Source organism: Carcharodon carcharias, chromosome 16, assembly GCF_017639515.1.
Source record: "Carcharodon carcharias isolate sCarCar2 chromosome 16, sCarCar2.pri, whole genome shotgun sequence".
Lineage (NCBI taxonomy): Eukaryota > Metazoa > Chordata > Chondrichthyes > Lamniformes > Lamnidae > Carcharodon > Carcharodon carcharias.
The window spans coordinates 116,806,587-116,830,976 of NC_054482.1; the positions used below are offsets into that span (position 1 = coordinate 116,806,587).

Sequence of the window (24,390 nt, forward strand, 5' to 3'; positions counted from 1 at the left end):
TGTCAGACCTGCTGACTTTTTCCAGGTATTTTTATTTTTGCAATTAAATAGAACAATGCTGAGACTGTACCTGGAGTATTGAGTGCAGTTTTGGCCTCCTTACCTAAGGAAAGGTATACTTGCTATAGAGGGAGTGCAATGTAGGTTCACCAAGCTAATTCCTGGGATGGAGGGTTTGTCCTATGAAGAAAAGTTAAATAGGCTGGGCCTTTATTCTCTGGAGTTTAGAAGAATGAGAGGTGATCGCATTCAAACATACAAAATTCTTACAGGGTTCAACAGCATAGGTGCAGGAAGAATGTCTCCCCTGGCTGGGGGTGTCTAGAACCAGGGGACACAGTCTCAGAATAAGAGGCAGGCCATTTTGGACTGAGACGAGGAAGAGTTTCCTCACTCAGAGGGTGGTGAATTCTCTGCCCCAGAGGTCTGTAGTGGTTCAGTCATTGAGTCTGTTCAAGGCTGAGATCGATAGATTTCTACATATTAAAACATTAAGGGATACAGGGATAGAGCAGGAAAATGGTGTTGAAGTACATGATCAGTCATGATCTCATTTAATGGCGGAGTGGGCTCAAAGGGCTGAATGGCCTCTTCCTGTTCCTATTTCTTATGTCCTTATATGCTGAGATGGTGAGATGAAGGTGGGTGGGAGGGGGCTCGTGTGGAGTATAAACACCAGTATTGACCAGTTGGACTGACCTGTTTCTGTGCTGTACATCGATATAAAATCAAGTCTTGCACGTGGACAGCATGGGCTAGGTAACAGAGGCCCTTGGTGAGATATTTCCCAGTTAGCAGGTAGGGGAGAATGGCAGTGAAATAAATAGCTCAACCACACATTTTACTGAATTGATTTTATTTTTAAACAAATTATTTGTTCATCTCACTGGGTGTACAATATATTTGATTGCAGTCCACCCCCCAGCCTTCACGTGGTTCCAAAAACCCGAGTGCCCTATCTCAGTCAACCGGCTAGGCAGCTGCCGACAATGTTAGTAGATATATGTATATAAAAAAAAGGTTTTGTTCTTGGACAAAGTAAACCTCAATTGGGTGACAATGGGTTTAACGCTTTAGCCCCTTTCCCCGTTGCATAGAAAGAAAAGTGGGTGGGGTAGGGTGCGTAGGAACTGGATTTGCATTGTTAACGATTGAAATGATATGTCGTTAGATTACAGTATTGCCACTGGACTCTGAACAGACACGGATCCCTCACTGCTTATATTTCTCAATATGTTCCCGTGCAATGATCAGTCTCTGGATCTGAGCAGTGCCTTCATAGATCTGAAAAAGAAGTCGCATTTAAAAAAAAATGACCAGAAATTGCAGCAAGATGATTTACTTCATACAGTGGAACGGAAACAATAATGACCAAAACAATAAATGATAAATTATAATGGTTACAATTAAATGTACAATTAGCAACAAACAACCATAAACAACTTGAATTTATAGAAGCACCTTAAATGCAGTGAATCGTCGCAAGGTGATCCACTGATAAGTAAATCAGGCAGAATTTGACTATAAAACACAGATTAGGTGTCAACAGAAGTACAGTTTTTTTTTAAAACAGTTCACTCTTTTTTTTTAAAAGCTGATATTTACCAGTCAAATAACTATAATTTGAATGCCCAAATCCTACATGTGGTGCTGCAATGGTTGAGGTGTTGAGCCGACGATCTGTCTGACCGCTGCCTGATGTTACGGTCAATATTTATTGGAACTGTCTGTCCACCACATTTCAGGAAGGCAGCAGAGGTTATTTACTCGAATGAGAACAGGGATGAGGGACCTCAATTATGGAGGCGCTGGAGCAGATATAAATCAGGAGAGGAGCAGGGACGATCAGCTATAAATCTGGAGAGAGGCGGCTGTGAGGAGCTGGTCTCCCTGTGAAGCAGGCAAGAACCGAACAAGAAAATCTAAAGTCGAAAAAGATCCATTAGGGGAGCGGTAGAACCGGAGAAAAACTCCAGCTTAGCGGGTGATTTACTGTGTAACAATCCAGGGTTATAATTTATTAAATAATTAAGCATTGTGTTTAATCAATCAAATCCGGGGAGACAACATTAAAAATAACTTTAATAGCAGGTACTAACTTTTAAGGGCTCCAAATTTTTATAAAGCTCCAGTGTCTTCACGTTAACTGAAGCCCCTCATCCCTGGAACATTCTAGTACATCACCTCTGCACCCTCTCCCAGGCCTTGACATCCTTTTAAGTTAAGATTTGACATGTATAAATAATAAACAGATAATAAAGGAAGTGATAAACAAAAATAAGGATTGGAAGTGAGGCAGTGAAAACCAGAGTAATTTAAAAAAGGGTCCCTAAGTGTGAATTTGTGGTGCACCACAACTGCAACATGTAGGAGTTTGTGGACAGCATTATGATCCCTGGCGACCACATCTGTGGTAAGTGTCTGCATCCCTAGGACCTTCAGCTCAGAGTTAGAACATAAGAAATAGGAGCAGGAGTAGGTCATTCGGCCCCTCAAGCCTACCCCACCCCCCCCCCCCCCCCCCCCCCCCACCATTTAATAAGATCACGGCTGATCTGCCCCAGGCCTCAACTCCTCTTTCGTGCCAGCTCCTCATAGCCCTCAGCTCCCGAATATTTCAAAAATCTATCTGCCTCCTCTATAAATACTTTCAGTGATCTAGCCTCCACAACTCTGGGGTAGAGAATTCCAGACATTTACTACCCTCAGAGAAGAAATTCCTTCGCATCTCAGTTTTAAATGAGTGTCCCTTTATTCTGTAACTATGTCCCCTAGTTCGAGATTCCCCCACTAGTGGAAACATCTTCTCAACACCTACCCTGTCAAGCCCCCTCAGAATCCTGTACATTTCAATCAGATCACCCCTCATTCTTCTAAACTCTAATGAATAAAGGTTTAACCTGTTTAGCCGTTCTTGATAAGTCAACCCCTTCATCCCAGGAATCAGCCTAGTGAATCTCTTTTGAACTGCCTCCAATGCCAGTATATCCTTTCTTAAATACGGGATCCAAAACTGTACACAGTACTCCAGGTGTGGCCTCACCAACACCCTGTACAGTTGTAACAAGACTTCCCTATTTTTAAACTCTAACCCCCTAGCAATACAGGCCAAATTTTTATTTGCCTTCTTAATTACTTGCTCCACCTGCATGCTAACTTTTTGTGTTTCATGCACAAGAACACCCACATCCCTCTGTACTCCACTTTTTTGGAGTCTCTATTTAAATAATAGTTTGCCTTTTGATTCTTCCTACCAAAGTGCATGACCTCACACTTTCCTACATTAAACTCCATCTGCCAAGTTTTTGCCCACTCACTCAACCTGTCTATATCCCCTTGCAGATCCCTTATGTCCTCATCACAACATGTCCTCCCACCTATTGTTGTATCATCAGTAACTTTGGATACGTTACACTCTGAGCCCTCCTCCAAGTCGTTAATATAGATAGTAAATAATTGGGGCTTCAGGACTGATCCTCGTGGCGCTCCACTAGTTATGTCTTTCCAACATGAAAAAGACCCAATAATCCTGACTCTCTGTCCTCTGTGTGTTAACCAATCCTCAACCCATGCTAACACATTACTCCCAATACCGCGAGCTCTTATCTTGTGCAATAGCCCTTTATGTGGTACCTTATCGCGTGCCTTCTGGAAATCCAAATACACCACATCTACTGGTTCCCCTTTATCAACTCTGCTTGTTACATCCTCAAAGGACTCTAGCAAATTTGTCAAACCTGATTTCCCTTTCACAAAACCATGCTGACTCTGTTTGATTGCATTAAGCTTTTCTAAATGTCCTGTCATTTCTTCCTTAATAATGGACACTGCCATTTTCTCAACAACAGATGTTAGGCTGACTGGCCTCTAGTTTCCTGCTTTTTGTCTCCCTTCCTTCTTGAACCGGGGCATCACCTTGGCAGTTTTCCAATGCACTGGGACCCTCCCGGAATCCAGTGAGTTCTGGAATATTTCGACCAAAGCTCCACTATCTCTGTAGCCACTTCCTTTAAAACCCTTGGATGCAGGCCACCAGGTACTGGTGACTTGTCTGCCTTTCCTCCCATTAGCTCCTTGCTTATCTGATATCTTAAGGATGTTTATAGTGTCCTCCATCCTGAAAACCGATGTAAAATATTGATTTAAATTATCTGCCATTTCCATGTTCCCCATTATCAATTCTCTAGTCACATCCCCCAAGGTTCCAATGCTCACTTTAGCCACTCTCTTTTTGTTATATAATCATAGAAGCTCTTGCTGTTTGTTTACATATTTCTTGTCAATTTACTTTCATAATCAATTTTCTCCCTTTATTAGATTTTTAGTTATCTGCTGCTGGTTCCTAAAAAATTCCCAATCCTCTGGCCTACCACTAGTTTTCTCCGCTGTGTATGCCTTAGATTTTGATTGGATAATCTCCTTGACCACCTTTGTTAACCATGGGTAGTTCATCTTCCTCAGCGTCTTTTTGACCAGGATAATTTTTTGCTGAGCTTTATGAAATATCTGCTTAAATGTCTGCCACTGCTCATCCACTGACCTTCACCTTAGTCTATTTTCCCAGCCTGCTTTAGACAACTCTTTCTTCATAACTCTGTAATTGACCTTATTTAAGTTGAGGACACTGGTTTGAGACCCGAGTTGCTCGCCCTCAAACTGAATTTGAAATTCTACCATGTTGTGGTTGCTACCCCCTAGAGGATCCTCAACTATGATATCTCTTGTTAACCCTACCTCATTACACATTACTAGATCTAAAATAGCCAGTTCCGGGTAGGTTCTGCAACATATTGCTCTGATGCACTCTACAAATTTGTCTTCCATGTAACCCCTGCCAATCTGATTTGTCCAGTCAACATGCAGATTAAAATCACCCATGACAATTGTAGCGTCCTTCCTACACACCTCCATTATTTCCCGATTTATACTTTGTCCTACAGCGAGGCAACTCTTCGGGGGCCTATAGACAACTCCTACCCATGACTTCTTCCCCTTGCTATTCCTTATTTTCACCCAAACTGATTCTACATCACGATCTATTGCACCTATATCACTACTCACCACCGCACTGATACCTTTCTTTACTAACAAAACTACCCCACCTCCTTTTCCTTTTTGCCCATTTTTCCGGAACGCTGAATACCCTTGAATATTGAGTCCCCATCTTGGTCACCCTGCAACCACTGTAACAGCTATCAAGTCATATTTCTTTATTCTTATTTGTGCCATCAACTCACCTATCTTGTTATCTGAATGCATGCAGCATTTGTAAAGAGCCTTAAACTTTGACTTTTTACCATTATTGCTCATTCTGGTTCTGATTTCTACTGCACTCTTCTGCTTATATTTTCTGCCCCTTCCTGTCGCACTTTATCATTTGCCTCCCAATTACGCTGCACCTCTGCTCTCTCGTTGCCTTTTGATTTTTTTAAACTTCCTGTCAATTGAACCCTGCCTCTCACTAATTAGTTTAAAGTCCTGTCTACAGCCCCAGTTATACAATTCTCCAGGACACTGGTCCCAGCATGGTTCAAACGAAGCCCATCCCACTGGAACAGCTCTCTCCTTCCCCAGTACTGGTGCCAGTGCCCCGTGAATCAGAATCTATTTCTCCCACACCAATCTTTGAGCCATGCATTTACCTCTCTTATCTTAGTTACCTTACACCAATTTGCACATGGTTCAGGTAGTAATCCGGAGTTTATTACCTTTGTGGTTCTGCTTTTTAATTTAGCCCCAAGCTGCTCGTAATCCCTCAGCAGAACCTCTTTCCTAGTCTTATCAATTTCGTTGGTACCTATGTGGACCACGACAACTGGATCCTTCTCCTCCCACTCCAAGTTCCTCTCCAGCTCAGAAGAGATGCCCTTAACCTTGGCAACAGGTGGGCAACACAGCCTTCAGGGCTCCCTGTCTTTGCTGCAGAGAACAGTATCCATTCCCCTAACTATGCTATCCCCTATTACTACTACATTTCCCTTTCCTCCCCCCCACTTGAACGATGCTCTGTACCACAGTGCTGTGGTCAGGTCATTCATTCTGCCTGCAGTCTGTGTCCTCATCCACACCAGGAGCAAGAACCTTGTACCTATTGGACAAGGGCACAGGCTGAGGCTCCTCCAAAGCTAAATTTTGGATCCTCATACCTGCCTCATTCAAAGTCACACCAGGGTGTTCTTGACCACAGTCCAAATTTGATGTAATTAATCTAAGGGGTATGACTGCCTCCTGAAACACAATGTCCAGGTAACTCTCCCCCTCCCTGATGTGTCATAGTGTCTGCAGCTCAGACTCCAGCTCATCAACTCTGAGCCGAAGTTCCTCAAGCAGCCAACACTAGTGCAGATGTGGTCACCGTGGATCACACCGGCGTCCACCAGTACCCACATACTGCAGCTGCAACACATCACCTGACCAGCCATCTCTACTCTATTTAATTAATTTGGATGTTAAAGATTTTAAAAGTGAATTTCTTAACTGTAGTCAGCTGTAATAACGTGTCCTGATTTAAACCATTTGGCCAATCAAAAGAGACATGGAATCACCTCCCTGTTTTCCTTTGAAGTCACATTTCAACTCTGACAGGTAGAAATAGGTCCTCCTCTCACAATCTCCTCTAGATGCTGCTGACTGCTTGGCTCGGGGAGTGGGGAGGGTCCTCTCGCACTCTCCTCTAGGTGCTGCTGACTGCCTGTGTAGGGTCCTCCTTTTGCACACTCCTCTCATTGAGCCGGACTCTGAAATGCAGACATCACTGTGTACCAGGGAGGGGAGATTTACCTGAACACTATGATCCAGGAGGCAGTCATATCCCTTAGGTTAAGTAGTGGTACTGGTCCGGTTAGTGATCAGGGACAGGAGGGCGTGACTGTGTGTCAGGCAGCTGGAGGAACCACAGGTACATTAGTGCAGGAGCCTTAACCTTTGCCCTTATCCAACAGGTACAAAGTTCTGGCTGCTTGTGAAGGTGAGGGCAAAGTCTGGAAGGTGGTACAGGAGGCCATTCAAGCATGGCAGCAAAAAGCAATGTTTCAGTGTTAGGCGGCAGTATAGACAGAGGGATAGATATTGTTCACTGCAGGCACAACCGGGAGTTCCAAAGGTTGTGTTGTGTTTGTTGCAGTATTACAGGATATTTAACTTTGATAAAAGATAGTCAAAATGGAAAAGGAGGGGTGGTTGTGCTGATAATAGAGAAATGGATAAAGACAGTAAAGAAAAATAATCTTAGCTCCACCCAAACTGATTCTATTTGATTTTCTCAGCTAAAAAACATTGGCAGGAATTGTTTACAGGTCCCCTAACAGTGGTGGTAGAGTAGGGCAGAGTGTAAATCAGGAAATTAGTGGCAGATGTAACAGGAGAATAGAGCAGTTATGCAGACTCTAATGTTTATATGGGTTAGGCAAACCAAATTTGCAATAATAGTGTGGAGGACAAGTTCACAGAATGTATTCAGGGTAGTTTGCTGGAGCAGAGTGTTAAGGAACCAATTAGGAAGCAGACTATTTTGTATTTAGCATTGTGCAGTGAGACAGAGTTAACGAACAACCTTGTCGTAAAGGACCCTCTGGGGAAGATTGATCATCATATGAAAAGATGTTATATTGAATTTGAGAGTGATATAGTTAAGCCCAAAATTAAGGTTTTAAATCTGAACAAATCGAGTGACGTAGGGAAAAGGGGTGAGTTAGCCAAGGTGGACTGGGAAATCACATTAAAAGAGATTATGGTACATAAGCACTGGCAACCATTTAAAGAATGAATTTATAGTTTGCAATAAATATACATTCCCTTAAGGAACAAAAACCCAGTGGGAATAGTGATCCAACCATGGATAACAAGAGAAGTTAAAGATAGGAAGAGGCTTATAATGTTGCCAAAAAAAATGTAATTTTAAGGTGATGGTGTGCTGCCTTCTTGAACCACTGCAGTCCATGTGGTGTAGGTACATCCACAGTGCTGTTAGGGAGGGAGTTCCAGGATTTTGACCCAGTGACAGTGAAGGAATGGCGATATATTTCCTAGTCAGGATGGTGAATGGCTTGGAGAGGAACTTCTAGGTGATGGTGTTCCCATGTGTCTGCTGCTCTTGTACATGTTTTGGGTTCAAGGGTACCTTGGTCCCTCTGAATACCAACATTTTCTAATCCCCATATTATATTCTATGTGTCGGCCATGGCTCAGTGAGTAGCACTCTCTTCTCTGAGTCACAAGTTTCTAGGTTCAAGTCCCACTCCAGGACTTGAACACAAAAATCAATGTTGACATTTTCAGTGTTAGTCTCCTTGATGTTGTGTTACTTGGGTTTTCAAAAAGCACTCAAAAAGGTGCCACACAAGAGGTTATTATACAAAAGTAGGGCTCGTGGGATTAGGGTAATACCTTAGCATGCATAGGGGACTGTTTAATGAACAGAAAACAGAAAGTAGGAATGAATGGGTCATTTTTGAGTTGACTAGTGGCATACTGCAAAGATCAGTGCTTGGTCCTCAGCTATTTACAATCTATATCAATGATTTAAGAGGTTGAGAGACACAGTGGGTAGCGTCCCTGCCTCTGAGTAAGAAGCTCCAAGTTTAAGTCCCATTCCAGGACCTGACTGCTGAGGAAGATGTGCTCATAACATGGCCACAGAGTTTTGAGTATTGACTTTTAAATCCTTCCAACACACACCAATGACAGGTGGTAAATGTGGGAGAGATTCCCAATCAGCAATGTGATGGAAAGAATGTTGGAGCCCCTACTATCACTATCCGTAGTTCCAGACTACAACGTGCAAATTGCCACAGTAACTTGGATTCCATGGGGACCTGAGTGGCTGGATGGCCCGTTTAGATCAGGTTAGCGCCCAACAGCTTAGAGTTCGGTCCCTGTTCCGGCTGGGGTGGATTCGGGTCCTGCTTTGCCCCACCCGCGGTGGAGATCGCAGTGCTGTGGGTCAGGCCTGCCTTCGGACAGAGAACTGATGATGATCATTAATGATTTAGATGAGAGGACCAAGTACAATGTATCCATGTTTGTTAATGATACAGAGTTAAGTGGTAAAGTAAGCTGTGAGGAGGACGTAAAGGGGCTGCAAAGGGATAAGGTTAAGTCAGTGGGCAAATATGGTAAAAGAAAAGACAGACTTACATTTAACATCTCAAAGCATTTTACAGCCAACGAAGCACCTTTGAAAGGTAGTCAGTGTTGTAATGTAGGAAACGCGGCAGCCATTTTGCACACAGCAAGCTCACACAAACAGCAATGTTATAATGATCAGATAATCTGTTTTTATGATGTTGAATGAGGGATTGGCCAGGACAACAGGGATAAAGCCACTGCTCTTCTTCAAATAATGTCATAGGATCTTTTACATCCACAAGAGAGGGCAGGTGGTTTCTCAGTTAACATCTGATCCGAAAGGTGGCACCACCAACAGTGCAGCACTCCCTGTGTACTGCACTGGAATGTCAGCTTTGATTCTTGTGTCCAAATTCTGGAGCGGGACATGAACTCGGGACCTTGTGGCTCAAAGGTGAGAGTGTTACCAACTGACTTACTTAGGCTTAGCTCCTCTGGGCCTGTGTGGGACAATGGGCAGCAAGACTACGCCATCAGGCCCACCAACCGAGCCATGACTAAAACAGAGTATAATAAGGGGTAAGTGTGATTATCTACAATAGCAGGAAAAATAGAAAAGCAGAATCAATTTTAAATAGTGGAAGATTAGTAAATGTTGGAATTCTGAGGGACCTGGGTGTTCTTGAACAGGAATCACAAAGTTAACATGAAGGAACAGCAAGAAATTAGGAAAGCAAATGCATATGTGAGCCTTAGTTACAAAGGTATTGGAATATAAGAATAAATAAGTCTTACTAAAATTATAAGGGGCTCTGGTGAGGCCACAAATGGAATATCTCTACAGTTTTGGTCTCCTTACCAAGGCAAGGACATACTTACCTGAGAGGAGTGCAATGAAGAATTAGATTGATTCCTGGGATTGAGGTGATTGTCCAATGAGGAGAGATTGAATAGACTAGGCCTATAGGTGGTCAGCCATTTAGGACAGAGATGAGGAGAAAATTCTTTACTCTAAAGGGTTCTGAATCTTTGCAGTACTCTACACCAGAGAACTATGAATGAATATATTCAAGACCAACAGATGTTTGAATGCCAAGGGATATGGGAATCATACAGGAACATAGAGATGAGGTTGAAGATCAGTCCTCACTTTACTGCATGGCACAGCAGGCTTAAAGGGCCAAGTGGCCTGCTGCTGTTCCTATTCATTATGTTGTTATGGGCTGGGGTTGTTCCCCTTCAGCCAGCGATAGTTCAAAGTCATGAGGGGGTTTGACATGTAAATAAAGAGAAACTGTTTCCACTGGCAGGAGGGTCTCTAAGGAGAGGGCACAGGTTTAAGATAATTGGCAAATAAGCTAGAGGTGAGATGATGAAAAAAATTGCTGATACAGCAAGTTGCTGTGATCTGGAACGTGCTGCCTGAAAGGGAGGTGGAAGCAGATTCAATGGTAACTTTCAGAAGGAAATAAGAATGAAGACTTGAAAAGGAAAAATTTGCAGGGCTACGGGGAAAGAGCAGGGGTTTGGGACTAATTAGATAGTCTCCTCAATGAGCTAACACAAGATACAATGGGCCGAATGGCCTCTTGTTGCAGCATCATTCTGATTCTGAGGTTTTGCAGTAGCTTCTTGTAAAATTCAAGAATATAACAATGCAGCTCCAAACCCAATAAACAGCAGGGGCTGAATTTTCCGTTTGTTGGGTGGGCAGGGCTGACCCAATTGCAGGTGGGTGCGGACCCGATCCCACTGGTGATCGGGGCCAGGGTGCCATTTTGCGTGGGCGGGCCAATTAAGGCCCACCCAGCCTGGTGTTCACACAGAAGCGCGATGCACTCCCTGTGCGGGCAGGATGCGTTGGTGGGGGGGGTGGGGAATCCCTAAAATCGAGTGTGCTCTTTCGCGCATGCACATGAATGAGCGCACTCATCTCCCTGAGGCTAAGTGCTGCCTCAGGGAGATCGCCTCTACTTTTAAAAATGTTAACAATAGAGAAAAAAAAAACCCCTCTACATGTCCCCTCATGACAATGTCACGAGTTGGGATATGTTCATAATTTCCATAACAACTTTATTAGAATGTTTAAAACCCTGCATGAAACATCATCTCGCCGCTGGATGAAGTTTCATGTTTTCTCTATTTGCCACAGGGGCTCCTGGCCGACTCGCCAACGTTATGGTTGGACGGGCAGGTCCTTTAATTGTATAATTGATCCTGTGAATGGCCTCAATTGGCCATTGACAGGTCGGCGGGCCCACTGCTGATTTTGCTGCACCCCCGCCTTCCTGAAAATTTAAATGGGGGGGGATGACGTCGGGGGTTCCGCCCAACGTCACCACGCGTCAGTGAGTGGGCCCCGCCCCCCGCTCGCCGACGGTAAAATCCAGCCCCAGGTAATCAGTGACATAAAAGGAAAATACTGTGGATGCTGGAAACCTGAAATAAGAACAGAAAATGGGAGAAATAATCAGCTGGTCTGGCAGCTTCTGTTGAGAGAGAAACAGGGTTAACATTTCAGGTTGACGATCTTTCAGTGGCCAATATTCATCCTTTATCCAAGGTCATTTTAAAAACAGGTTATCTGGTCATCATCTCATTGCTGCTTATGAGAGCTTGCTGTGTGCAAATTGGGCTGCCAAGTTTCCTACATTACAACAACGAATACGCATCAAAGAAAGTATTTCACATCAGTAAAATGCGTTGGGGCATCCTGAGGTTGTGAACGCCACAATAGAAACACAAGTATCAGTGTAATTTCAGTCAATGTAAAGGTTGGGCATCGTCCTGCTTACCTGGTAGATTTTAGCATCTCTCATCAGCTTCTCCACAGGATATTCGCTGTTGAACCCGTTGCCCCCAAAGATCTGGACGGCATCACTGGCAACCTGATTGGCCATGTCGCCAGCAAATGCTTTTGCTATGGAGGCATAGTAAGTGTTCTTCCGCCCTTGGTCCACTTCCCAGGCCGCCCTTTGGTAACTTAGCCGGGCCAATTCCACCTTCAGAGCCATCTCCGCCAGCAGGAACGAAACTGCCTGATGCTACACATACACACACGACAGAGAAATACAGCAGTGAGACAGGAGGTGGGACAGTTGAGGTTCCCCAGGCCCATATTTGTGGGATTACAGAATCTTACAGGATGGGGAGGCCATCGTGTCTGTGCCTGGTCTTTGAAAGAATTATCCAATTAGTTGAACTCTCCCCGCTCTTTGCCCAAAGCCCGGCAACATTTTCCCCTTCGAGTACTTATCCAATTCCCTTTTGGATGTGACAATTGAATCTGCTTCTACTGCCCTTTCAGACAATCCATTCCAGATCTTAACTTGCTGCACTGTTCTCATCTCTCCCTCTGGATCTACTGCATTCGCTGCTCCCAATGCGGTCTCCTCTACATTGGAGAGACCAAACGCAGACTGGGTGACCGCTTTGCGGAACACCTTCGATCTGTCCGCAAGCATGACCCAGACCTTCCTGTTGCTTGCCGTTTCACCACCCTGCTCTCATGCCCAAATGTCTGTCCTTGGTCTGCTGCAATGTTCCAGTGAAGCTCAACGCAAACTGGAGGAACAGCACCTCATCTTCCGAAAAGCACTTTACAGTCTTCCGGACTGAATATTGAATTCAACAACTTTAGATCGTGACAAAAAACAAAAAACTGCGGATGCTGGAAATCCAAAACAAAAACAGAATTACTTGGAAAAACTCAGCAGGTCTGGCAGCATCGGCGGAGAAGAAAAGAATTAACGTTTCGAGTCCGTATGACTCTTCAACAGAACTAAGGAAAAATAGAAAAGAGGTGAAATATAAGCTGGTTTAAGGTGGGGTAGGACAAGTAGAGCTGGATAGAGGACCAGTGATAGGTGCAGATAACCAAAAGATGTCATAGGCAAAAGGTCAAAGAGGTGTTGAAGGTGGTGATATTATCTAAGGAATGTGATAATAAAGGTATAGATAGCCCTAGTGGGGATGGGGTGGGAGGAAGAGATTGAAATAGGCTAAAAGGCAAAGATAAAACAATGGATGGAATTACATTTAAAAATAATGGAAATAGGTGGGAAAAGAAAAATCTATATAAATGATTGGAAAAAAAGGGGATCGGAAAGGTGATGGGATGGAGGAGAGAGTTCATGATCTAAAATTGTTGAACTCAATATTCAGTCCGGAAGGCTGTAAAGTGCCTAGTTGGAAGCAAATCATGATGTCAGTCAGTGTGCAACATTGATTTGACACCAGTGCTGCCATTTTGGAGTTCTATGCTCCAGCTATTGCCCTCTCTCCCCATATAGCTAAACATGGAAAGGATCTCTAACTGTGCTATTCAAAGAGATCATCAGTTAATGTATTGTTAGTTGATGGCTGGTGAGTTCTGATTCAAGTTGCAGAAGTCTACAAGGGGTGGTGTGGTAGATCCTGAAGTGTAAAGCACTCTCTTGTGGCCATTTGTGTATGTATGTATAAGTAGTCAAAATGGAATAAATCGTGTTTCAGTTGGGCTCTTTGAACTCATGTGCTGCACATTGTCTCTTTTCTGCTCTGCAGAGGTTTCACATTCTGACAATGAAGGGAGATTGATCCCCTAGCTGAACAAATCCCTTCGTTGTCAGAATGTGAAACCTCTGCAGAGCAGAAAAGAGACAATGTGCAGCACATGAGTTCAAAGAGCCCAACTGAAACACGATTTATTCCATTTTGACTACTTATACATACATACACAAATGGCCACAAGAGAGTGCTTTACACTTCAGGATCTACCACACCACCCCTTGTAGACTTCTGCAACTTGAATCAGAACTCATCAGCCATCAACTAACAATACATTAACTGATGATCTCTTTGAATAGCACAGTTAGAGATCCTTCCCGTGTTTAGCTATATGGGGAGAGAGGGCAATAGCTGGAGCATAGAACTCCAAAATGGCAGCACTGGTGTCAAATCAATGTTGCACACTGACTGACATCATGATTTGCTTCCAACTAGGCACTTTACAGCCTTCCGGACTGAATATTGAGTTCAACAATTTTAGATCATGAACTCTCTCCTCCATCCCATCCCCTTTCCGATCCCCTTTTTTTCCAATCATTTATATAGATTTTTCTTTTCCCACCTATTTCCATTATTTTTAAATGTAATTCCATCCATTGTTTTATCTTTGCCTTTTAGCCTATTTCAATCTCTTCCTCCCACCCCATCCCCACTAGGGCTATCTATACCTTTATTATCACATTCCTTAGATACTATCACCACCTTCAACACCTCTTTGACCTTTTGCCTATGACATCTTTTGGTTATCTGCACCTATCACTGGTCCTCTATCCAGCTCTACTTGTCCTACCCCACCTTAAACCAGCTTATATTTCACCTCTATTCTATTTTTCCTTAGTTCTGTTGAAGAGTCATACGGACTCGAAACGTTAATTCTTTTCTTCTCCGCCGATGCTGCCAGACCTGCTGAGTTTTTCCAGGTAATTCTGTTTTTGTTTTTAACTTTAGATCGTGAACTCTCTCCTCCATCCCCACCCCCTTTCCGATCCCCCTTTTTACCAATAATTTATATATATTTTTCTTTTCCCACCTATTTCCATTATTTTTAAATGTATTTCCATCCATTGTTTTATCTCTACCTTTTAGCCTATTTCGATCCCTTCCCCCCACCCCACCCCCACTAGGGCTATCTGTACCTTGCTAATCCTGCTTTCTACCCTTGATGTCCCCATTAGCACATTTCTTAGATAATATCACCACCTTCAACACCTCTTTGTCCTTTTGTCTATGACATCTTTCGGCAATCTCCACCTATCACTGGCCCTCTATCCAGCTCTACCTGTCCCACCACCCCCCCTTAAACCAGCTTATATTTCACCTCTTTTCTATTTTTCCTTAGTTCTGGTGAAGAGTCATTCAGAATCGAAACGTTTACTATGTTCCTCTCCGCAGATGCTGTCAGACCTGCTGAGTTTTTCCAGGTTTTTTTGTTTTTGCTTCGGATTTCCAGCATCTGCAGCTTTTTGCTTTTATCTCCCTCTGGATTGTTTGACAACCATCTTAACTCGGTCTTCGCTGGTTACTGGCCCTGCAGCTACTGGAAACAGTTTCTCCTTATTTACTCTATCAAAATCCTTCATGATTTTGAACACCTCTATTAAATCTCTTCTCTGCTCTAAAGGGGACAACCTGAGCTTGTCCAGTGTCTCCACATAGCTGCAATCCCTCATTCCCGGGATTCCTGCTCCAGTGACTCGGGCATTGACTAGTTTGTCTCACCAAATTAGCATTTGCAGAAGTTGTAACAGTTACACTGGATTTAAATATTTGTTCTCAAGATGTGGGTGAAGGTGCCAAAGGTCACTCAAACAATGTGCTATGGCCTTCTCCTGTGCGTCACGTACTGAGTGAGCCTTCAGAGGGCACTGGGGGGTCAACCATGTTGGGAGAGCTGGAGGCCCAGGCCAAGCAAGGACAGCAGAATCCCTTCCCTGAAGGAAAATGAGTCAAGTTATGTTTTCAGAAACTTTGTCAGAGGATCCTACAGCAGAGGAGGCGGCCATTCAGACTAATGCACCTGTGCCAGCTTTTTGAAAGAGCTATCTAATTAGTCCAACTCTCTTGCTCACTCCCCTCAGCCTGCAAAATGTTCCATTTTCAGAATTTCAGCATTCCAGATCACAACTTGCTGTGTTTAAAAAAAAGATTCTCATCTCCCCCTTTTGCCAATTATCTTAAACAGGTGCCATCTGGTTACCCACCCTCCTGCCACTGGAAACAGATTCTCCTTATTTATTCTATCAAAATCCCTCACAATTATAAATACCTGTATCAAATTTCACTTTAGCCTTATCTGTAAAGAAGGAGATTTCGATGCACAGGAAGGGCTGAGAGCCAGCACCATTAATACTCATGGAGTTACCAGCCCAGGCTTGCTTCTGCTGTATTGCAGCAGCTTGCTATCTTAATGCATCAAATCTCTCAGGACAGCTTACACATGTTCTATTTCAGGCGCTGGTAGTTAGAACTGGAGCTTAATCTTTCCATACTTAGAAGCCTTTATTTGTGGAGACATGTGTTACCTCCAATCCCAACAATCACAGTTTCAGTTTGCTCCTATATATAGGAACACAAGTGAATCCCCAATCAATACAACTGAACACAGCCAATATAACAACTAAGAGAAGGCTCTTAGTGACCAAAGATGGAAGCTTGAGAATCTGAGGGAGAGGGGCAGGGTGAAGCAGAGGGGTTTCAGAGAGCAATACACAGTTCAGGCTGAAATGGTTCTCCTCAAGCCACACACCATCCTGACTTGGAACTATATCGCTGTTCCTCCATCCCTGACAACATTTGGACCATTTTGGTTTGGCAACCTTATGCAGTATTTATATTACTAGACCAACAACACATTGGTCGTGGAGTTCAAATTTCAGGGTGGTGAATTGCTCAGCTGAATTCAATGGTAATTTGTGGTTTGGAGCCTGGAAAGGAATGACTATAAAAGCTGTCAGGCCGATGCAATGTCCAATCTCTTCTGACCCCAGGTCGCATCCACCACTTTGCTGCTTCTGGCCTCCTGTGAATTCTCACTGCATCACCCCGCCCGTGGGCCCTTGCAAATCAAATCAGAGCTTTGGAGAGTCATAAGGACTCGAAACGTTAATTCTGTTTCTCTCCCCATAGATGCTGTCAGGGTCGCTGAGTCTTTCCAGTATTTTCTGCTTTTATTTCAGCTTAAGGCATGGCCACCAATGGTAGAGGTATTAATATCAGGGGATGCTCAATAAGAGGGCTGTAGGAATTTAGAGGGATAGGGAGGGGCAAGGCCATGGATGGATTTGAACACAAAGATGAAAATTTTAAATTTGAGGAATTGTTGTCATTCTTAGCCTTACCTCTGCAAGTAATTTTCCAAAGGTTTTCCTTTCCAGTGCATACTTGGTAGCTTCATCCAAAGCTCTCTGGCCTAAACCAACAGCTCCAGCAGCTACCTGTAATTACATTCATATTTATAGAAAGCAGAGTTCAGTAATAGACTCTAAATACCAAGCACCGTGGGAATAATTACCACATCATTTATTGCACTTTGTGAGTCATCATGTATCTTAACTATGTTTGACTCAATGAGCAGCACTTTCATCACTGAATCAAATGATCATGGGTTTAAGTCATGCTCCAGGGACTCGAGCACAAGATCCAGGTTCCCTCAGTGTAGTACTGCACTGTCAGAAGGGGCGGTACTGAGGGAGCACTGCACTGTCAGAGGGAGCAGTATTGAGGAGGCATGCACTGGCAGTGTGGGTGATAATGAGGGAGAGTTGCATGGTCAGAGAGAGTATTACTGAGTGAAAGTTGCACTGTTGGAGGGAGCAGTACTGAGGGAGGGCTGCGCAATTGCAGCACGTGGTACTGATGGAGTACAGCACAAAGGCACCAGCTTTTGGATGAGCATTAAACTGAGGTCTCATCTGCTATCTAAGGCGGGGGGGGGGGGGGTGTTGCGTGCGTAAAAGACCCCACAGCCACAGTTTCAAAGAAGGGCAGGTGAGCAAATCATTGAAAATATGTTGCAGCTTTTAAAATGGATAGACAGTGTGGGGATCTTGTGTGGTGATCTTCATATTGCGCATAAGAATCTTTGCTTCAGAATTGGACTGATGCTCCCATCATACATAAGTGGTGACCTTGCTCCAACAACAATTCAACCCAATAGACAAAACTTCACATATAGCTCTGTCAAAGTGTCAAACATGTCCTCAAATGACCCACCCCAACGCCCCAAAAATTAAACTCAGCAGTAAACTTCACTCACCGGTGGTCTGGTTTTATCGAATGCTCCCATTGCAATTTTGAAGCCAGCGCCCTCTCCAATGAGGACATTTTCCTTGGGCACTCGCACATCTTCAAAGACAATACCTCTGGTATCTGAGCACCGCTGACCCATGTTCATCTCCTAGCTCAACAACATATACATCATGATTAAAAAGGCTCGAATTTTCTATTGTCCCAACTTATGGCCACGTTTCTTTGTCAATATTTAAAATTGTTAATGAAATGGACAAGGGGTGTAATGGGAGGATGGTAGAAGTTTAGAATTCTGGAAGGGTGAGTTCAAAGGTGTTGAAAGGCCTCATGATTCAATCCCGGCTTGTAATTGATCTACATATACACACACCCACCAATTACACAGCTCAGGTCATGCAACAAGATTATTAAAATTTCACTGCATAAGAGCATGCACCAAATTTAACCAAATACCTTTCTTCCAGTCTGGATTCCAGGGGAATCAGCATCTACAATGAACCCAGTGAAGGCCTTGCCTGCAGAGGCTTTGGGATCTGGATTCGACCGGGCCAGGAGAAAATACCTCGAGTGAAACAAATGTTTAAAAGTTACTGTCCACTTGCAAAAATTATTAACTTACAATTTTTCAGCAAGTTATCTTCCTCAGTTATGAAATGTATTTTTCCTTTTTTAGTCTCCCAAATGCTACAGGACACCTAGCACCTGCTTTAGGCCTCAGTCAATCCTCTCCTCTGCCGGTTGCTAAGAGATGCAGCAATGACCCTTGCGATGGTTCAGCCTCAGATTGTTCACTTGTCCCTTAGATCCCCGTGCCACCAGCTACCTCCACCCACTTCCAATTGGGTGATGCCAGCCTACCAGCTCCCAAATAGACTATTTGATGTTATAATTGTAAATACAGGCTGTCGTTTAATTTGGGGCCCCATAAACTCTCTTTAAAGTTATCCCAGAAATTTAAACATTTATAAACCACTGGTTAGGCCCTAGCTGGGGTATTATGTTCAATTCTGGGCTCCACACTTTAGGAAGGGTATCAAAGCCTCGGCGAGGGTGCAGAGAAGATTTACTAGAGCCTCTAGAATAATTCCAGGGATGAGGGACTTCAGTTGATGTGGAGAGCCTGGAGAAGCTGGAATTGTTCTCCTAAGAGCAGAGAAGGTTAAGGAGATTATTAATAGGGGTGTTCAAAACCATGAAGGGCTTTCATAAGAATAAATAAGGAGGAATTATTTCCATTGGCAGAAGGGTCAGTAACCAGAGGACTCTGATTTAGTTGACAAAAGAGCCATAAGAGGAATTATGATTTTTGTTTAAACTCAGTGTGTTCCGGTGATCTGGAAAGCACTGCCTGAAAGGGTGGGGGAAGCAGACTCAATAGGAACTTTAATAAAGGAATTGGGTAAATACTTGAACAGAAATTTACAGGGCTATGGGTAAGATCAGGGGAGTGGGACTCAGAAACTTGCATCACAGAAGGAGGCCAGTCAGCCCATCATGCCTGTACTGACTCTTGGAAAGACCAGTTGTGCTTAGTCCCACATCCCTGCTATTGTTCCACTTCAAGTATCTGCCCAACTACCTTTTAAGTTACTTTTAGAATCAGCTTCCACCACCTTCCCAGGTAGTGTTCCAGATCCCAGCAATTGTGTAACATTTCTCTTCCTCTCTCTCTCCAATGATTTTAAATCTATGACCGCTGGTTACTGACTCACCAATGGGAACAAGTTTTCCTTAGTTACTTTATCAAAACCTCTCATGTTGGAAACCTCTATGGGGACACCTCTTAATTTTCCCTGATCCAAGGAGAACAGTCCTAACTTTTTCAATTTCTCATCTCTGAAGTCCCTCAACCCTGAAAACACCCTGGTAAGACTCCTCTGTAGCGTTCGTGATGTCTTGGGCTAACTGAACAGCCCTTTCAAAGAGCCAGCACAGACACGATGGGCTGAATGGTCTCTATGTTCATGATTCTATGAAACAAACTCGAAGGTGGCGTTTCCAAGTTGCAGATGATTAGAGACAAACCAAAACTGTGATGGGAGTTGGTGGCCTAGAAGCTGTGTCTTGTTAAAAACAAACTTGCATTTGCATAGCGCCTTTCTTGAATTCAGGATGCCCCAAAGCACCTTACAGCCAAAAAACAATTTTTAAAGTGTAGCCACCTTTGTAATGTAGGAAACATGGTAGTCGATTTGCAGACAGCCAGTTCCCACAAACAGAAATGAAGGAACAAAGGAGTAGATAATCTGTGTTTTTTTAAGTGATATGGATTGAGGGATAGACTCCATGACTCTTGTTCAAGATAATGCTGTGGGATCTCTTGCGTTCACCGTTGCATCAGCATCTAATCTAAAAGATAGCACCTCCACCAGTGCAGCACTCCCTCAGTACTGCCTCTCCGACATTATGGCAGCTGTGGGCGGAGAGCAAGAGAGGGAAAGAGAACAAGAAGGGAGGGAGAGGGTAGAGAGGAGGGAAAGAGAAGAGAGGGAAAAGGGAAGAGGGGAGTGGGGAGAGGCCGAAATGGGGAGGGAGCAGGGAAAGTCCAAGAGGGGGCAATTGAGAGACTGGTGGGGGCTGGGGGCAGGAAAGAGGAGGAGGGGAGGAGGGTGATGGAACAAACATGCAGAGGGATAGACAGTGGAACAGCGAGATAAAGAAAGATAGTTAAAGAAATGGGGGAGAGAGTGATCAAGACAGATAGATGGAGCAAAGGAGAACACACAGTCACTGACATCCCCTCTTCCCTTGGAGGTTGATTAAGTAATTTTAATATGAGGGGAACAAATTTATACATTTATTTTCCTTAAGTAGTTAAGTATTTCCATATAATACATTTCTAGGAGTCAAAGGAGAAGCTTTTTTGGAACTGTCTGAAAGAAATCGTACAAGTTTCTCTTTGCATTCGCTCTCTCGGCAACAGCCTCACTTGTCACTCACCACGGACAATTACATTTCTGTATTTCTAACCATACTGGAGTTGGGTTTGATTATATTCCAGGCTTTTGACTCTGGTCTGGGATAAGAAGTGGAGAATAGCTTCAATGGCAAGTGTCCTTTCAGTCCCTTGATGGATTGTGCCATTCCCACAGTAATTGGTAATTTAAACACTGTTAGTAAACTGGGAAATACTGTACAGTTTGTACTGAATATCTTTGTACCTGTGGGAACCTTGTTACTTTCCAATTTTATGCAATAAATACATTAGTACATATTTCTGGTGGGCGGGGGTGGGGTGGGGGGGGAGGATTACCCAATTATTGTGATAATTTAACAGTAAAAACAAAATCTTCTGGAGAAAATCTTCACTTTGATAGACAAGTTCTGGCAAAATAAGAACATAAGAAATATGAGCAGGAACCCCTTGAGCCTGCTCCTCCATTCAATAAGATCATGGCTGGTCTTCCATCTCAACTCCACTTTAGGCCCTGTACTCAGACTCCCAGAGTGTCCAGTAGTCTATCAATCTCTGGAATTCTAGACCAGCTCACTCAGTATGTTCAAGACAAAGATTCACAACTAAAAGGGAAGCGGAAGCAGATTTAAAATAAAAGCAAAATACTGCAGATGCTGGAAATCAAGGACAAAAACAAAAATACCTGGAAAAACTCAGCAGGTCTGACAGCATCTGCAGAGAGGGTCATATGGACTCAAAACGTCAACTGTACCCCTCTCCGCAGATGCTGTCAGATTCAAAGTAACTTGGGAATTTGAATAAATGTTTGAAAAGGAAACAATTTGCAAGGCTGTGGTTGGGGGTGTGGGGGAGCAGGCACAGAGAATACCAGGGGTACAACTGGCTTGCCCTTTCAAAGAGCTGGCACAGACACGATGGACTGAATGGCCTCCTCCTCTCCTATATCATTCTATGATGGTATCACAGAATCACACAGTGCAGAAGAGGCCCTTCGAGTCTGCACCGACACGTGAGAAACACCTGACTTACCTACCTACCTAATCCCATTTACCAGCACTTGGCCCATAGCCTTGAATGTTATGACGTGCCAAGTGCTCATCCAGGTACTTGTTAAAGGATGTGAGGCAACCCACCTCCACCACCTTCCCAGGCAGCACATTCCAGACCGTCACCACCCTCTGGGTAAAAAGGTTTTCCCTCACATCCCCCCTAAAACTCCTGCCCCTCACCTTGAACTTGTGTCCCCTCGTGACTGACCCTTCAACTAAGGGGAACAGCTGCTCCCTATCCACCTTGTCCATGCCCCTCAATCTTGTACACCTCGATCAGGTCACCTCTCAGTCTTCTTTGATCCAACAAAAACAATCTTTGTCTATGCAACCTCTCTTCATAACTTAAATGTTTCATCCCAGGCAACATCCTGGTGAATCTCCTCTGCACCCCCTCCAGTGCAATCACATCCTTCCTATAATTTGGCGAACGGAACTGCACACAGTACTCCAGCTGTGGCCTCACCAAGGTTCTATACAACTCCAACATGATCTCCCTACTTTTGTAATCTATGCCTCGATTGATAAAGGCAAGTGTCCCATATGCCTTTTTCACCACTCCACTCATATGCCCCTCCGCCTTCAGAGATCTATGGACATACATGCCAAGGTCCCTTTGTTCCTCAAATCCTCCTAGTATCATGCCGTTCATTGAATACTTCCTTGTCAAATTACTCCTTCCAAAGTGCATCACCTCACACTTTTCAGAGTTAAATTCCATCTGCCACTTATCTGACCATTTGACCATCCTGTCTATATCTTCCTGTAGCCCAAGACACTCAACCTCACTGTTAACCACCCGGCCAATCTTTGTGTCATCCGCAAACTTACTAATCCTACCCCCCAACATGGTCATCTCTGTCGTTTATATAAATGACAAATAATAGGGGACCCAGCACAGATCCCTGTGGTACACCACTGGGCACTGGCTTCCAGTCACTAAAGCATCCTTCTGTCATCACCCTCTGTCTCTTTCAACTAAGCCAATTTTGAATCCACCTTATCAAATTACCCTGTGTCCCATGTGCATTTGCCTTCTTTATAAGTCTCCCATGTGAGATCTTGTCAAAGGCTTTGCTGAAATCCATATAAACGACATCAACTGCACTACCCTCATCTACACACCTGATCACCTCCTCAAAAAATTCAATCAAATTTGTTAGGCATGACCTCCCTCTGACAAAGCCATGCTGACTATCCCTGATCAAACCTTGCCTCTCCAAGTGGAGATAGATTCTCTCCTTCAGAATTTTCTCCAATAATTTTCCTACTGCTGACATGAGACTCACTGGCCTGTAGTTCCCTGGCTTATCTCTACAACCCTTCTTAAATAGCGGAACCACATTAGCTGTTCTCCCCTCATGGCCAGAGAGGAACTAAAAATTTGGGTCAGAGCCCCTGTGATCCCCTCCCTTGCCTCCCTCAGCAGTCTGGGAAACAAATTATCCGGACCTGGAGATTTATCCACTTGTAAGCCTGCCAACACCTCCAATACCTTGTCACTCCCTATATCAATTTGCTCAAGAACCTTGCAGTCTCTCTCCCCGAGTTCGATAACATCATCCTCATTCTCTTGGGTGAAGACGGATGAGAAGTATTCATTCAACACTCTACCGATGTCCTGTGGCTCTGCTCATAAATTGCCCCCTTTGGTCCCTAATGGGCCCTACTCTTTTCCCTGATTATCCTCTTCCCATCGTTATACTTATAGAATATCTTGGGATTTTGATAATGACGAAAGTTACCACAATTTGGAGAACTCAATGGTATCAGAAACATACCAGTCAGCCTTGCCTCCATTTGTGATCCACATTTTCTGACCGTTAATAATGTACTCATCACCCTTTTTCTCTGCTCTGGTCTTGATGCCAGCCACATCAGAGCCAGCACCTGGTTCTGTCACACAATATGCCTGAGTAGAGAGAAGAGCTCCATTAAGTACAGCTGCTTGTTGTGGTGTTTTGTTTCCTTTTTTTGCAATGATCTTGTGAACCATTTCATTTAACTACACTCACACACATCAGCGGAGCCTCAGTCATCCGTCCCAGGTATTTCTTCTGCTGCTCCTCAGTGCCTGCAAGAATGACTGGCATTTGCTTGAAACAAGAAAGGGTACAAGTTAAAGGTGGCAGTGTGCCACAATATCAAAGAAACAGAATCGCTGCTGAGCCAACTAAAGTCACTATCAGAGAGGAGAAAACAGGCCATTCGAAAAAATCTCAATATCATTTCATTTAATCACCCATAACCAGAGAACATCAGTTTTTTCCATTCCCAGGATATGAATGTCGCTGACAAAGCCAGTATTCATCACCCATCTCTTCAACAGGTGATGAGCTGCCTTCTTGAAACGCTGCAGTCCATGTGGTGTAGGTACACCCATAGTGCTGTTATGGAGGGAGTTCCAGGATCTTTCCAGTGACAAGGAATGGCCGATATATTTCCAAGTCAGGATGGTGAGTGGCTTGGAGGGGGACTTGCAGCCCTTGGTGGATTTGGGAGGCAAGATAATTAGCAAAAGACTGGGGGGCATTGGGGGGTAAGGGAAGAGGAGAATTTTTT

The 24,390-nt window shown here is 43.9% G+C and overlaps 1 protein-coding gene across 1 annotated transcript in view; it reads right to left on the reverse strand.

Annotated features, from left to right (window-relative positions):
- Positions 1-839: 839 nt before the first annotated feature.
- acadm (acyl-CoA dehydrogenase medium chain) overlaps positions 840-24,390 on the reverse strand; it is an 81,785-nt gene continuing 58,234 nt past the window's right edge. Inside the window, exons 6-12 of the mRNA XM_041208143.1 lie at positions 23,844-23,924; positions 23,610-23,740; positions 18,316-18,424; positions 17,870-18,010; positions 16,953-17,048; positions 11,862-12,110; positions 840-1,284 (exon numbers count right to left, since the gene is read on the reverse strand). Of these exons, the coding sequence (XP_041064077.1) occupies positions 1,213-1,284; positions 11,862-12,110; positions 16,953-17,048; positions 17,870-18,010; positions 18,316-18,424; positions 23,610-23,740; positions 23,844-23,924 (879 nt within the window). The 3' untranslated portion in view covers positions 840-1,212. The remainder of the gene's footprint in view (positions 1,285-11,861; positions 12,111-16,952; positions 17,049-17,869; positions 18,011-18,315; positions 18,425-23,609; positions 23,741-23,843; positions 23,925-24,390) is intronic.